Genomic DNA, 14,533 nt, shown 5'->3' with positions numbered 1-14,533 from the left:
GCCTCTCACACACCCTTTGCGTTTTGGTAAACAAGGAGACTCCAGCCCGCAGTCTGCAGATGAGGGAGGAGCTTGGGGGCGGGGCCAGGGCTCCGGATGTGCTAGTCCGAGAAGGCCTCCTATTCGTGGTTCGCAAAGGGCGGAGGATATGGGAATTCTGATTGGTCTGCTTCCCTGTCCGTAAGGGGATTGACGTCCCATGTCCCCCCGGGCCGCGCCTCTCGGCGCCGCGCTCCTCCCCTCGCGGGTAGGTGCCCGCCCCGAGCAGCAGAGCGCGTGCGCGTGCGGCCCCACGCCGCAGCCGATTCCGCCCGCCGCACCACGCACCCTAGCAGTCAGTGGGTGAGCTGGGAGCCGCGGAGGTCACCGTGGGGAGGCGGGGCGGGGGCAGCATGGCAGCCTCCTTACGGCTCCGTGGAGCCGCCTCCGGCCTCCGGTACTGGAGCCGCCGGCAGCAACCGGTAGTGGCCAGCCTTGCAGCGGGTAAGGACCTCGCGCCTTCTTCCCCCGTCCCTCCTCCGGCCGCGCGCTTCGCGCCCTGACGGCTGAAGAGGTCTTTTCACCGGAGGCGCTGCGTTTGGATCGGGGCTTAAAACCCATCATTTTGACTGGTTCCAAGGCCTGGCCTCTTCTGCGGCTCGCGCCACTAGTGCTTCCCCCCATTTTCCCCACCCAGATCTAGATGAATGGGGTTCGGCGTCCTTTTGGGGCTTAAGAAGGAATGGGAAGAGCTTGGGGTAGAGAGAGGAGTATTTGGGTCCGAGTCGTGCTTCTTTGGAGTTAGGGCTTTGAGCACAATTGGAGGGCCCAGCCCCAGGGGCTACCCCCTACCCACCCCAGCGACCCCTGGACTTGCAGCGCCCCGGGTGGGCGCGCTCTCCGGCCGCAGCCCTGATTTTTGTTTTAATCACCTTAATTGTTTCTGATGTTTTTACACAAGTGAAGTCTTACAAATCAGGTGATCAGTCTTTCCAGCAGTTTTAAGTCACCCTTGACCGGCCAGGCGGGCTTCCACCGCTTCTCTGTAACTGTGCTACCTGAAGATGGCACTTCTGTCAAATTATTAACCAGAATACTTTCAACGTTCTCAAAATTGTGGCCTGAACCTATCCTGCTTCCGTCCCCTCCCACCCTCATATCATTATAAGTTATGGAAGCTAACCATCGATTTAGGAAGAGGCAGTTTTTAGACCCACAGAGAACTAATCTTTCATTTTACAGATGGAAGAACCTAAAGCCCCTTGGATAAGTGAATTAGGATATTACAGCAGGATCTAGAAAGTAGTCCTTGATTCTTTATGATTCCTGCACTTTTCTTCTACAGCAGGATTCCTCTTTAATTGGAAAATTGGTTGATTTGTGGGGAAACTGCCATTGTCTTCCTGTAAAATTTTTAGTTTTGAAAATGCACTATTTAACACTCTCACACTTGGGAGATTGAAAAAGCCTTGGTATTAATTTTTTCTGATCTTTACTTTAAAAAAAAAAAAAAAGGCTGGGAATTGAGTTCTTAACAGCCTTCCTTCCTCCCCCTCAGTAAAAATCTAAGCAGAAGAGTGCATTTCTTCTCTGGCTTGAAAAGGGAAAGCTCCATATGATGGGAGAGAACAGATGTCTGATACAGAATCACAGTAATGAGATACAAACTCACAGAAATTGCCAAACTTGAGTGTAACCACTGTTTGAGCTACATGTATTGAACTACAAAAAATGCCTCCTACATTGGAGATACTTAAAAAAAAAAATCACTCTTCTGCAGTAGTAAATGTAGCACCAGTTTTCACATGAATGCACAATTCTTTCGGTTTTGATTAGTCAAGGAAGACATACGTGCTGTTTAGTGGTTTTACAAGGTGTTCTAACCGTATTTTAATGAACCCTTGAAGTACCTTTTAGAGTTACAGGAAAGTTCTTAAAATTCATGGAAGAAGAGTCTGAGGCCTGTGACTATAATAAATGCTTCTGTAGACTGGAAAGGCCTACCTTGAAATGCTGGTAGACTACTTTGGCATATAATCTTGTTCTTTGACCCAAAGACATTGTAAGAATATAGATTTATGACAAGTTAAAAATTTGTGTGCGTGTGTGTGATGATTGTTTAAAATGCTTCAGTAATTGTTTTTACTCTGTGGAATTGTTTTAAACATTTTTGTTAATTTTAATTTACTACAAAAGTGTTAACTTTTTTGATGTTGGAGTCTTAAAAGAAAAATTATGTGCCGGTTTGGAGTCTAGGGACATTAAGAAAAAGAACTGTGTTCAAATAGTAACATTATTTAGTGTTCTGAATTCTGTGGGATGTTTGTCTCCATGGTATGTTTAAGATGTTTATATCATATGGAGGGTAATATTATAAAGATCTATACAGTTATTTACAGTTTGAAAAAAATGAGATCTAAAAGTTGTTGGTAATAGAATGTCTTTTAAAATATTTAAAGCATCGAAAAGGAAATAGAAAAATGAGAAATATTAAACTAGACATACATTACTATTTTTTTCATACATTACTATTTCATCACCATTTAATAAAAGTTTTATGTTTTATCTTAAAAGGTAATTAAATTTAGTTTCAGACTTTTTTGTACAGACAAAAAAATGACAGATGTTGACCCTCTACAGTCATTTGATTCACTAACAAGTACAAGGAACAATAATTTGTAACAGATCATCTTAAAGCGACCACCTGACCAAAAGTGGAATGGGAAAATTAGCCAGCATTATAGACAGAAATGGGAATACAGTTCTTTTTTATTATTGGCTCTTTGTGTGTGTATGAACTCTGCCTTCAAAACAGCATAACTTGTTGTATAAATAAAATATATAATGCCATTTTTTTCCTCTTTACATTAGCTTCTAGAGTTGCACATGAAACTCTGAAAAGCTGCACATGACCCTGGGGAACCAAAAGTTGACCTTAAACTTGTGAAATTGCATAAGGAGAATACAGTTGACCTTTGAACAAAACGGGTTTGAACTGCATGGGTCAGCTTATGCATGGATTTTTTTCAATAAATTTGTACTACAGTTGGTTTAACCTGCAGATTTGGAGCCATGGGTGTGGAGGGCCAACTGTAAATTATACTTGGATTTTGTGAGGAGCGTCAGTGCCCCAACCCCACTCATTGTTCAAGGGTCAACTGTATTTCTAAAATAACTTGACCCAAATAATAAAGGCCTTTATAGAGTAAGTCACTACCCTTAGTTTAGTAACTCTTGGCATTAAAGCAAAAAGAATGCTTATGACAATATGTGATAAAGTAGGACACAAAGTTGTATATACAATATAGAGTCTCATAATGAAAAAATGCATTCAGAAGACTAGAAGGGCTATACAAAATGCTAACTGATTATTTTTGTGTAGTGAGATTAACTTTTTCCCTTATGACTTTATACTTTTTCGTATTTTTCAGTTTTCTACAATGAATTACTCTGATGAGAGGAAAAAAAACTTTTAGAAATGTAAAATAATTAACCTATTAACCAATTTTTGCATTTTGCAATTTTGCAATTTTTGCATTGAAACTTAGAGTCGCCTGATTTTTGGTGTCACTTCATGTTACCAAGATATGGATAACTTTGTCCATGTCCCATTGGAGAAAAAGTTCGTAATCTGTAAATTTACATCTATAAATTTAGAAACTAACTTTGCCAAATTTTCTGGCTGGTTTCTTCTTCCTCCTGGCTGCCGCTTAAGTAGTGGTACTGAGAGTCACAGGAGTTTGCTGATTAGATACAATCTTTTCTTTAATCTCTAGTTCATTTCCTATTACTTACTCTGATTTTTCACAGCATTTCGAAATCTTTTACTTAGGGCTGCCAATCTGTGAACAGTCATTTGCAGAGAGATGGAGGTACCATAATTGGTTTAGGTAATTTGGAACTTGACCATAGGTCTGGGAGGAAAGGATATTGGAGAGTCAACCTGCAGCGTTTGCTTAATGGTTGCTGCAATACAAATTACCTTTGCTGGATCCACTTTATCACTATCTTTACTCTTGCTTCAGCACTGACTTTTATCCTCATTTGATGAAAACTCTCTCTAGTTAGTAATTCATTCATATAATATTATTAAACACTCACTGTGTGCCAATTTATTTATTTCATTTCATTATAAAAGTAGTTATAAAAGTTACATGCACATGGTAAGAACTCAAAAGGTTATAAAATGAAAAGTAAGAGTCATTTCTCTAACTCTGACCCATCAGTCCAACTTCCTAGCTGTAACTGCTGTTTCTTAAGCATCTTACAGAAATTTGAAAACGTTTAATGCATATGTATTCTTTTTTCTCATATACTGTATGTTACTATATATAATGCTCTGCATCTTGCTTTTTTTCACTTAATAACATGTCCTGGAGATTTTTTTCCTTATACTTTTAGATAGATATATCACATTCTTTTGAACATTACATACTATTTCATTGTATTGATTTTCTATGAAATATCAAGTACCTTGTTAATGTATATTTAGTTATTATAAATTAAGTGCCCTGTTAATGTGTATTTAGTTATTTATAATGTTTCTGTTGTGACAAACATTACTATAGTAAACTATATTTTTGTGTTGTTCAGAGTTTATATATAGTAGAGGTCAGCAAGCTGTGGCCCAATAGCTGGGTCCCTGTTTTTGTAAATAAAATTATATTGGAAAAGATGCACAGCCACTTGTTTTTATATTGTATATGGCTGTTTTAAAACTATAGTGGATGAGTTGAATAGTTGTGACAGAGGCCTCATGGCCCCAAACTGAAATTGTTTACCCCCTCACCCTTTAAGAAAAAGTGTGCTGACCCCTTACGTATAGTATAAATTCCTGGAAATGGAATTACTGGGTCAAAGAGTATGTACATTTTAAATTTAAATTTTATAATAAAATTCAAATGTAGATCCTTTTTTCAAATTGCTGTCTAAAAGAATGACATAAAATACAATTCTACAGTGTATGAGAGTATATTTTTTATCAGTCCTTTCTAACCAGGTGTGAGTTTTATCAAAGAAACACATTTGTCCAGCTGATAGGTGAAAATGGTATTACATTGCTTTGTTTTGCATTACTCTAGTTATGACAGAAGTTGAGCATTTTTTCAAAGTTTTTTTTTTAATATCTTCTGTTAACTGTCATTTTGTGATTTTGGCGTACTTTAAAACAATGGATTATTTACATTTTTCTTCCAGATTTTAAAGTTATTTGCATGTATAGTAAAGTAGCCCTATTTCTATCGTGTGTTGCAAGTGTTCTTCCTAGTTATTTGTATTTTGTCATGTTTGTGATTTTTTTTTTTGAGATGTGCTAAGTTTTTCCCCCTTGTTTTATTATGAACAATTTCAAACAAAGTATTGAAAGAATAATGCCATGAACATCTGTATTCTTTGCTCGGTGTCAACGGTTGTTAACCAACCTTTTGCCATATTTGCTTTATTTCTTTCCAAGTATATTCATATCCCACCTGTATCATTTGAAATTAAAATGCAGACACTATGACACTTTCAACCCTAAATGATTCAGCGTGAATCTCCTAAGAAGGACTGTCTCCTACATAACCAAATTACCATTTACCTAAGACAATTAGCACTTCCCTGGTATCATCCTAATATACAGCTCGTATTTAAAATTTCATAATTTTCCTTAGAATGTCTTAAGACTTTTTCCCCCCCAAATCCAGATCCATTCAAACTTCACACGTTGCATTCGGTTGATATATCACTTTAGTATCTTTAGATTGAGAAATGTCTTCTCTTGTTTGTTTTTTCTGTAAACATGTTGACTCTTTAAAAACAGCTTTATTGCAATATAGTTGACTTACAATAAACTGCACCTGTTTAACGTGTACAGTTTGATGAGTTTTGATGTGTATATACCTGTGAAACCATCAAACCATCCTCACAATCAAGACAGTGAATGTATCCATTCACCCCTCCCCCATCAGTTTCCTCATGCCTCTCTACATACTCATACATCTATAATTGTACAGTTCCAAGGGCTAGATAGATTCCTATCTTGACAGTTGTTTTTTGTTTCAGTTCTTTAAAGATGATGCTCTCCTGTTTTCTCACTGGCTTTGTTTCTGACAGGAAATCTGCCTTCATTCTGATCTTTGTTCCTCTGTACATAATGTCTTTTTTCTGCTGGTTGCTTTTGAGCATTTTGATTATGATGTGTCTTGGTATAGTTTTCTTCATGTTTCTTGTGTTGGGGTTCATTGAGCTTGGATGCATGGGGTTTATGGTTTTCATCAAATTTGGAAATTTTTCCCATTAGTTCTTCACATATTTTTCTTGTCCCCACTTTGCTCTCCTCTCATTTGAGGACTCCAATTTCGCTATGTATTTGGTTGGTTGAAGCTGTCTCACTGCTCACTAATGTTCTTTTTATTTTTTAAATTCTTTTTTCTGTGTTTTGTTTTGGATAGTTTCTGTTGCTTTGTTTTTAAGGTCACTATCCTTTTCTTCTGTAATTATATTATAATCCAACCTATTGCTGTGTCCTTTTACTACTGTATTTGAAATATTTTCCATATCTGTCTTTTCTATAGCCACCACTCTTTATTAACTCTGCCCTTACTGTGGACTGAATGTTTGTAACCCTCCAAAATTCATGTGTTGAAATCCTAATCCCCACTGTGGTAGTATTAGGAGGTGGGGCCTTTGGGAAGTAATTGGGTTATGAGGGTGGAGCCCTCATGAATGGGATTAGTGTCCTAAAAACAGGAAGGAGAGCTTGTCCTCTCTCTCTGCTCTCCAGATACAAGAAGATGGTCATCTACAAGCCAGGAAGTGGGCCCTCACCAGATACTGGATCTGTTGCCTACTTGATCTTGGTCTTCCCAGCCTCCGGAACTGTAAGAAATAAATGCTTGTTGTTTAAGTCATCATAACAAATATACTATGGTATATTTGTTATAGCAGCTGGAATGGACTAAGACAGACCTAGACAGTCACTTTTATGTTGGTCTTTTTGCCTCCAGGCTCTTCCTTTAGTTCATCCATTGTACACTGCTGCCTCATTTCTGTCCTAAAGCATGGGTTTGGTCAGGTCATTTCTCTTGCCCAAACCTTTCAGTAACTACCTGTCTTAGTCTGTTTGGGCTGCTATAACAAAATACCGTAGACTGGGTGGCTTATAAACAACAGAGAACTATTTCTCACAGTTCTGGAGGCTGGGAGTTCCAAAATAAAGGTACTGGCATATTTAGTGTCAGGTGAGGGCCTACTTCTTGGTTCAAAGACAACTGTCTTTTCACTGTGTCCTCACATGGTGGAAGGGGATGAGGGAGCTCTCTGCGGCCTCTTTTGTAAAGGCGTTAGTCCTGTTTGTGAGGGTTCTCCCCTCATGATCTAATCACTGCCCAAAGGCCCCACCTCCAAATACCCTCACACTGGGAATTATTTTTTCAACATAGAAATTTTGGGAGGACCAAACATTCAGTCTGTGGTACCACCACTTGCTTACAAAATACACTCAAGTTGTTTAGAGCATACTTCCCAGCCTTCCACATTATGGTTGCATTTTTTCTTTCAATCTTAATCTTGCTGTTTTGTTTCTTTGTGCGTCCTGTAGGAAGAGTGGAGGGCACTTAAAAATGAAGAACCTAGAGTCAGATTGGCTGAATATGAATTTTGGCATTACAACCTTATAAAGTCTTGGGCATTTTATTTAAACTAACCAAGTGTCAGGGACCTGAGCTGGAAGATAGGCTTAATGATGAGATGGGATGACAGTGCTATTTATAAAGTACTGAGTATAGTGTCTGGCATGTAGTAAAATTGCCACAAATATTAACTTTTACTATTATTCATTTTTTCTTGGCTTTCCTATTTCCTTGCATATGCTCATGTGCATACTCATTCCTTTCCTATATGGAGCTTCCTTTGTTCCTACTCTAATTCCATTTGAAAGCCTACCCATCCTAGAATACTCAGGTCAAATGCTAGCTTTTTCAAGTTCCCAAACCAGATGAGTTCTTTAGTATCAGCATTATTTTTCATACTTTATCCTTTACTTTCATGTTTTAGTGTCTGTGTACATAGTTGTCCTCTTGTGTTTTAAGCTGGTTGAAAGCAAGGACTGTATGTCATTTGTGTCTTTGATGGCATCTGCCATGGTACATATGATAGTTGCTTCATGTTTGTTGAATGTGTGAATGAATTATGGTTCTACCTTGCTGTAGTTATTAAGTGTTTGACTTAGAGTGAGTTGCCTGTTAAAATTAACTGCATTTAAATAATGATATTCCTAGTTTCTAATGTTCTTAGTTAAATTATACCTTTTCAAGCTTAACACAGTAGTCAGGCACACTAGTTGTTAGTATTAGAGTTCTCTTACAAAGTATACTTCTCATTCTGCTTAATATCAAAATAAAAATTCAGTGAGGTGTCATTTCTCTGTCATTAAACCCCTTGTGAACCAGAAAGTTAGGCACAGGACTCCTATCATACCCAGCATGTTAAACTCAGCACTGGTAAGGCGATGATGCACAGGAACGACACCCATCTTTAACAGAAATGTTAGAGACAGTCATGGAGTTCATAGGAATTAAATGTGCTTCTGACCCAAGAAGACCTCTATTTCTTAAGCATTAGGGCTTCGAATAATTTGCTTTTAGGAAATCTCATTACATTGAGATTAAGTTGAAGGAAGAGCAGGGATCCATTAGTTGAGAGGATCTGAAAAAGGGTGACTGTGATTAGTTGGTGCACTACACAGTTTTAAAACTGGAGTCCTTGAAAGAAAAAGGAAAAATAAAGCCGGGAAATGATAGGGAAAAGGGCAAGTGGAGTTATTTCTCTTTGTTCTCTCACTAGACTGTGAACTTTTGGAGGGCAAGGACCACATCTTGCTTGTGTCATAGTACTTCATGCAGTAAATACTTGAGTGGAGTTGTAAATCTAGAAATAGAGAAATCGTGTCTAGTATTATTTTCATGGTGATGCGAATCCTGTCTGCTCTCCTGCAAAAAGCATTACCTTGAATTGTATGCCCCAGTGTGATTTCAAAAAGCCTTTTGTAAAAAGGAAGAAAATCAAATCAAACAGAACCTGCATACAGCTTTTTGTGTATGTGTGTGTGTGTGTGTGTGTGTGTGTGTGTGTGAATTTATTTATTTATTTTTGGCTGTGTTGGGTCTTTGTTGCTGTGCGTGGGCTTTTTCTAGTTGCGGCCAGCGGGGGCTACTCTTCGTTGCGGTGCGCGGGCTTCTCATTGCGGTGGCTTCTCTTGTTGCGGAGCACGGGCTCTAGGCATGCGGGCTTCAGTAGTTGTGGCTTGCGGGCTCTAGAGCGCAGGCTCAGTAGTTGTGGCTCATGGGCTTAGTTGCTCTGCGGCAGGCATGTGGGATCTTCCCGGACCGGGGCTTGAACCCATGTCCCCTGCATTGGCAGGCGGATTCTTAACCACTGTGCCACCAGGGAAGCCCTGCATACAGCTTTTTAAGAACAATTTTCTTTTTCTGTAAATGGAGATGCCTCTTCTCTGAAAGTGCACGGAGTTGTTATCTCAGGGTCCTGAGACTGTTACCCTGGCCATGGAAAGCCCATGGAAGTGTCCCCCTGCTCTCTCCTAGGACCCCATTTATAAACTGGTGACTTTTGGTTGAAATACATTCTTCTGGGTTTAACATTTTTATTAAGATTGTTTTTTATACCATTGGAGGGGATGGTTTCTATAAATGAGGAAGTGGGAAGGTAAAACGTTTTCCCATTCTTGGACCTTGTCCAAGATACAGGTTTTTATTGAATACTTCCAGTTTTTAATACACATTATTAAAGAAGGTAATATAGATAAGAGAATCTAGGATACTTCACTTAACAGGTAAAGTATATAATAGGTATTTAATAAATGATAACATTAAGTTTATTGTTAAAAATAGTAAAGGGATGTTATAGAGATAGAAAGCAGAAGAGAGAATGCTTAAAATTTTATGATTGCTTCCTGGAGAACTATATACGCAGAAGTTAGTCTGCCTATACATTGTTGATATCTTTAAATGATCATTAGTTTAAAACTAATCTTTAAAAAGTTTTTTTTTTAATAGAAAATATCAAAATAACAATTGACGTCTTAATATTGAGTGAATATTTACAATAAAACATGTTATCTGCTCCTGTTAAAAATAATGTGTTGAAATCAGTGTGTTCTAGGTCAATGGCTTCTAAGACTCCAGTTGGATTCATTGGAGTAGGCAACATGGGGAATCCAATGGCAAAAAATCTCATGAAACATGGCTATCCACTCATTATTTATGATGTGTTCCCTGATGCATGCAAAGAGTTTCTAGATGCAGGTGAACAGGTAAGACCTTTTCTTAAGATTTTTTTAGATTTTGATGTTTAAAAATGTTTTTTAGATTTTGATGTTCCACATTCAAATGAGTGACATCTTCTTAGAAGTATACACAATGGATTTGTAAAGTTAACTTGTTAATTTTATTTCTCTATATGTAATATTATATATGTATATATTATATGATATGTAAAATATGTGTACACACACACACACACACACATGAGACCGTGTACTAGTAACTGAATTTAGAGTTTTTTTTCAAGATATGAAGGAAATTCTTCTTGTACAAGTTGTAGAGTGGTAACTGAGGGCTGAATGTAATCCCAGAACTGAGTGAATACTAAAAAATTCCTGAGAAATATAGAAAAAGGTTAGAGAACAAATAAATAGTCAACTTCTAGATAATAGACTTGAAATAAATACTGAGAAAATGCAATGCGTACATAAAGAACAGGTTTAAGCAACTTAGAGGCTACTTGCAGATCTGGATATCCTCCATCTCCTTCTCCATCATGGTTTGTGTGCCATCTGGGGGTGGCAGCAGTGTTGTTTGAGGATGTGTGAGTATCATCTTGGAACTTTTCAGGGTAGGGTTGTGGCTGCTTATGCCCATATAGTCTCTGAATATTGACACTGTACCACCAGTGCAGCAGGTTTACTGATGACCTTAAGTAGCTTAGGGACTTCGACTTGTTGGAGAGGTTTGATCAGTTCTTTGTTCTGGGAAAGGTGGCTTTACCATCTTCAAGGATGGTAAGGAGTTCCAAGTTGATATTCAGTCTGGCTTGAATTGTTTTTTTGAGGAGATGGATATTACTTTTTGGGATAACACATCTATTTGATGTTGGCACTTTACAATGGTTTATATATTTATTTGTAAGAGTAACAATGGTACTTGGTCTCTAAACAGAGGAAATATCTTCAATTAAATACAGAATTCAATCAAAGTAATAACAGCATATTCTTCTGGCATTTTGGAGAAGAATGTTCCCGAAGTTTTCATGTGTGTGTGTGTTTATGAAAGATCACATGAATTTCTCTTCCTCTTTCTACCCCTTCTAGTAATACAGAGGTGGAAATTGAATGGAAACTGATTTACCCTGGACTGGCAAAGCAGAAGCTTAGGGCCTTTCAAATTGTGACCAAAGCCATTACTCTTCCCTCTATTCCTGTAGCACTTAACAACTTGCCTATGGAGAACTGAAATGGTCATCACCCCTTTGTGAATCTCTTTTCTGCTGCTTGCCAGATTTCCGGAGCTTTCTGATGCTCTGTCTGAATTGCCTCATACTCTGAAGTTATCCTTTTACCTCTATTTCCCAACAAAATTCTTATTTTTTTAGTGTTGCTAATTTTAGGTAGGTGTGAAGGAAGGCTACCTTAAGAATAAGACTTATACTTGAGTGAAGGAGACATTTACATTTTAAAAGAGAGAGAAAAGAAACTAATATTTAATGAGTACCTACTACATGTCAGGTCTTTTACTAAATATTTTGTACATATTATCTAATTTTATCTTTGTAACAGAAGTATTTTCAGGGAACTGATGCTTGGAGAAGTTAAATAACATCCCCAAGGTTACACAGTGAGTGAATGGCAAGAGCCAGGATCTGAACAAAGGTCTGTCTTTGACTTTGGAGCTTTACCTCTTTTAATTACATGATGTGTAGTCACTAATTAATGAAATTTATGTATGAGACATTTTTAAGTGTATGTGTGGCATCTTCCTTGATGATTCTGAAATGTAGCTACCTGTTACCTATTTATAAACTAGACTACTAGAAAATAAAGTGCCTAGATTTCTCTTGGATCAGTTAATGTCAGGCCAGTAATGATTATATACCACACCCTTATTTAATATGTTGTTCTGCACCAATGAAATTTGTTGGAATTAAATAATAGTTATCTATTATGATGGATTGTATAGTGAGTGGGTATACAGTGGGTTGAATAGTGGCCGCCCAAAAGATGTCCTACAAAATTCTTAGAAGAAAACATAGGGGTAAATCTTCATGACCTTGAATTTGGCAAAGGATTCTTAAATATGACACCCAAGATCATGAGCAACAAAATTAAATATAAATATTTTTTTTAAATATAAAAATTGAAAACTTTTGTGCTCCAAAGAACACCAGCAAGAAAGTGAAAATGTAACCCACAGAATGGGATAAAATATTTGCAAATCATATATCTGATAAGGACTTGTATCTAGCATGTATAAAGAAGTCATACAATTCAAACAGAAAGACAAGTGACTCAATTAAATGGACAAAGGATCTGAATAGACATTTCTCCAAAGAAGGTACAAATGACCTATAAACACATGAAAAGATGCCAATATCATTAGTCATCAGATAAATGCAATCAAAACCACAATGAGATTTCCACACCCACTGGGTTGGCTAGAATTACAAAGTCAGATAACAAGAAGTATGGAGAGGGCTTCCCTGGTGGCGCAGTGGTTGAGAGTCTGCCTGCCAATGCGGGGGACACGGGTTCGAGCCCTGGTCTGGGAAGATCCCACATGCCACGGAGCAACTAGGCCCGTGAGCCACAACTACTGAGCCTGCTCATCTGGAGCTTGTGCTCCACAACAAGAGAGGCCGCGATAGTGAGAGGCCCGCGCACCGCGATGAAGAGTGGCCCCCACTTGCCGTAACTAGAGAAAGCCCTCGCACAGAAACGAAGACCCAACACAGCCATAAATAAATTAAATAAATAAATAAATAAATAAATAAATAAATGGATCATCACGTTTTTAAAAAAAAAAAACAAGTATGGAGAAATTGAACTATCACACACTGCTGATGAGATTGTAATTCTACTCCTAGGTATATATGAAGAGAAATGAAAACACATACCCACACAGAAACTTGTATATAAATGGCAGCATTATTCATTATAGCCAAAAGATAGAAACAACCTAAATGTCCCATCAGTGGTAAGCAAAATGTGGTATATCCATACAATGGTATATTATTCAGCCATAAAAAGGAATGAAGCACTGACACATGAAAGTCCAGAACAGAGAAATCTGTAGAGACAGAAAGTAGATTAGTGGCTGTTTAGTGCTGGCTGGGAGAGGAGGGGAAAGAGGGAGGCAGGCATAGGGGAGAGATAGCTAATGGATATGGGATTTTTTTCTTGAAGTGATGAAAAGTTCTACAATTGTGATGGTTGCACATATCTGTGAATACACTAAAAACCATCAAATTATATAGTTTAGGTGGGCAAATTATATGTTATGTGAATTATATCTCAATAAAGCTATTTAAAGAAAAGATAATGTCCAAGTTCTAACCCCCAGTACTTGTGAAAGTGACCTTATTTGGAAACAGGGTCTTGGCAGATGTAATTAGGTTTAAGATCTTGAGATGGGGTCATCCTGGATTTCAGGTGGGCCCTAAAGGCAATGATGAGTGTCCTTACAGAGAGCCACAAGGGGAAGGCCGTGGGAAGTCGTAGGCAGACTTCAGAGTTATACTGTGGCAAGCCAAGGAACACCGGGGCAGCCAGAAGCTAGTAGAGGCAAAGGAGGATCTTCCTTTGGAGGCAGTGTGGTGCTGCCTACACCTTGCTTTCATACTTGTGGCCCCCAGAGCTGTGAGAATACATTTCTGTGTTTTAAGCCACCATGCTTGGGGTAACATTGCGGCAGCCACTGGAAACCAGTACAGCAAGAATCTACAAAATGGGTTTAGAACCTGCCCTTTCCACTTAGTATCTGCAATCTCAGGCAAGTTATTTAGTGTCTCTATATCTGTTTCCTCATGTGTGAAATAAGGATAATAATAATAACCTTTCTCAGGGAGTTGTTATGAGGATTAAATGAATTCATATATGTAAAGAACTTAAAATCGTGTTAGGCACAGTAAGGAGTGTGTGTGTTAGCTCTAAGTAAGTTCCCATAAGTCTTGGTTTCACCTCTGCTCTACAGAGCTGTTACTCCTTTTCTAATGCTTTCTATTCACATGACAATGTCAGAGTCTCTCACTTCTTTGTGAAGAAAAGTTACTTTTTATTGCTTTGATCACTGTGGGTTAAGGCTACCTTAGAATCTCTTAGCAAAACAGGGGATAGGATGTTCATTAATTTACTAATTTGACTGATGTTTCTTGAGTACTTTCTATGTGCTAGGTACTGGGAATATAGCCCAGAACAAAACAGTTACAGTCTTTGTCTTTGGGGACCAACAGGAGGTGTTAGATTATCAAATCACACAAATATGTGATTCCAAATTGTGATGTGGAA

At 38.2% G+C, this 14,533-nt stretch overlaps 1 protein-coding gene across 6 annotated transcripts in view; it reads left to right on the top strand.

The window, feature by feature from the left end:
- The first annotated feature begins 207 nt into the window (after positions 1–207).
- The window catches only part of HIBADH (3-hydroxyisobutyrate dehydrogenase), a 129,527-nt gene continuing 115,201 nt past the window's right edge, over positions 208–14,533 (top strand). For 2 of the 6 annotated variants that reach the window (XM_061198616.1, XM_061198615.1), the window contains exons 1-2: positions 210–483; positions 10,128–10,288. In XM_061198616.1, coding sequence (XP_061054599.1) covers positions 393–483; positions 10,128–10,288 — 252 coding nt within the window. In that variant the 5' untranslated portion in view covers positions 210–392. Of the gene's footprint in view, positions 484–10,127; positions 10,289–14,533 lie in introns of all 6 variants that reach the window. The other 4 variants (XM_061198617.1, XM_061198618.1, XM_061198614.1 and 1 more) reach the window with 3 other exon arrangements.

The sequence above is a fragment of the Eubalaena glacialis genome, chromosome 8 (assembly GCF_028564815.1).
Source record: "Eubalaena glacialis isolate mEubGla1 chromosome 8, mEubGla1.1.hap2.+ XY, whole genome shotgun sequence".
Classification (NCBI taxonomy): Eukaryota; Metazoa; Chordata; class Mammalia; order Artiodactyla; family Balaenidae; genus Eubalaena; species Eubalaena glacialis.
The sequence above is the reverse complement of the archived record's forward strand: the minus strand, read 5'-3'. Positions and strand labels throughout refer to the sequence as shown.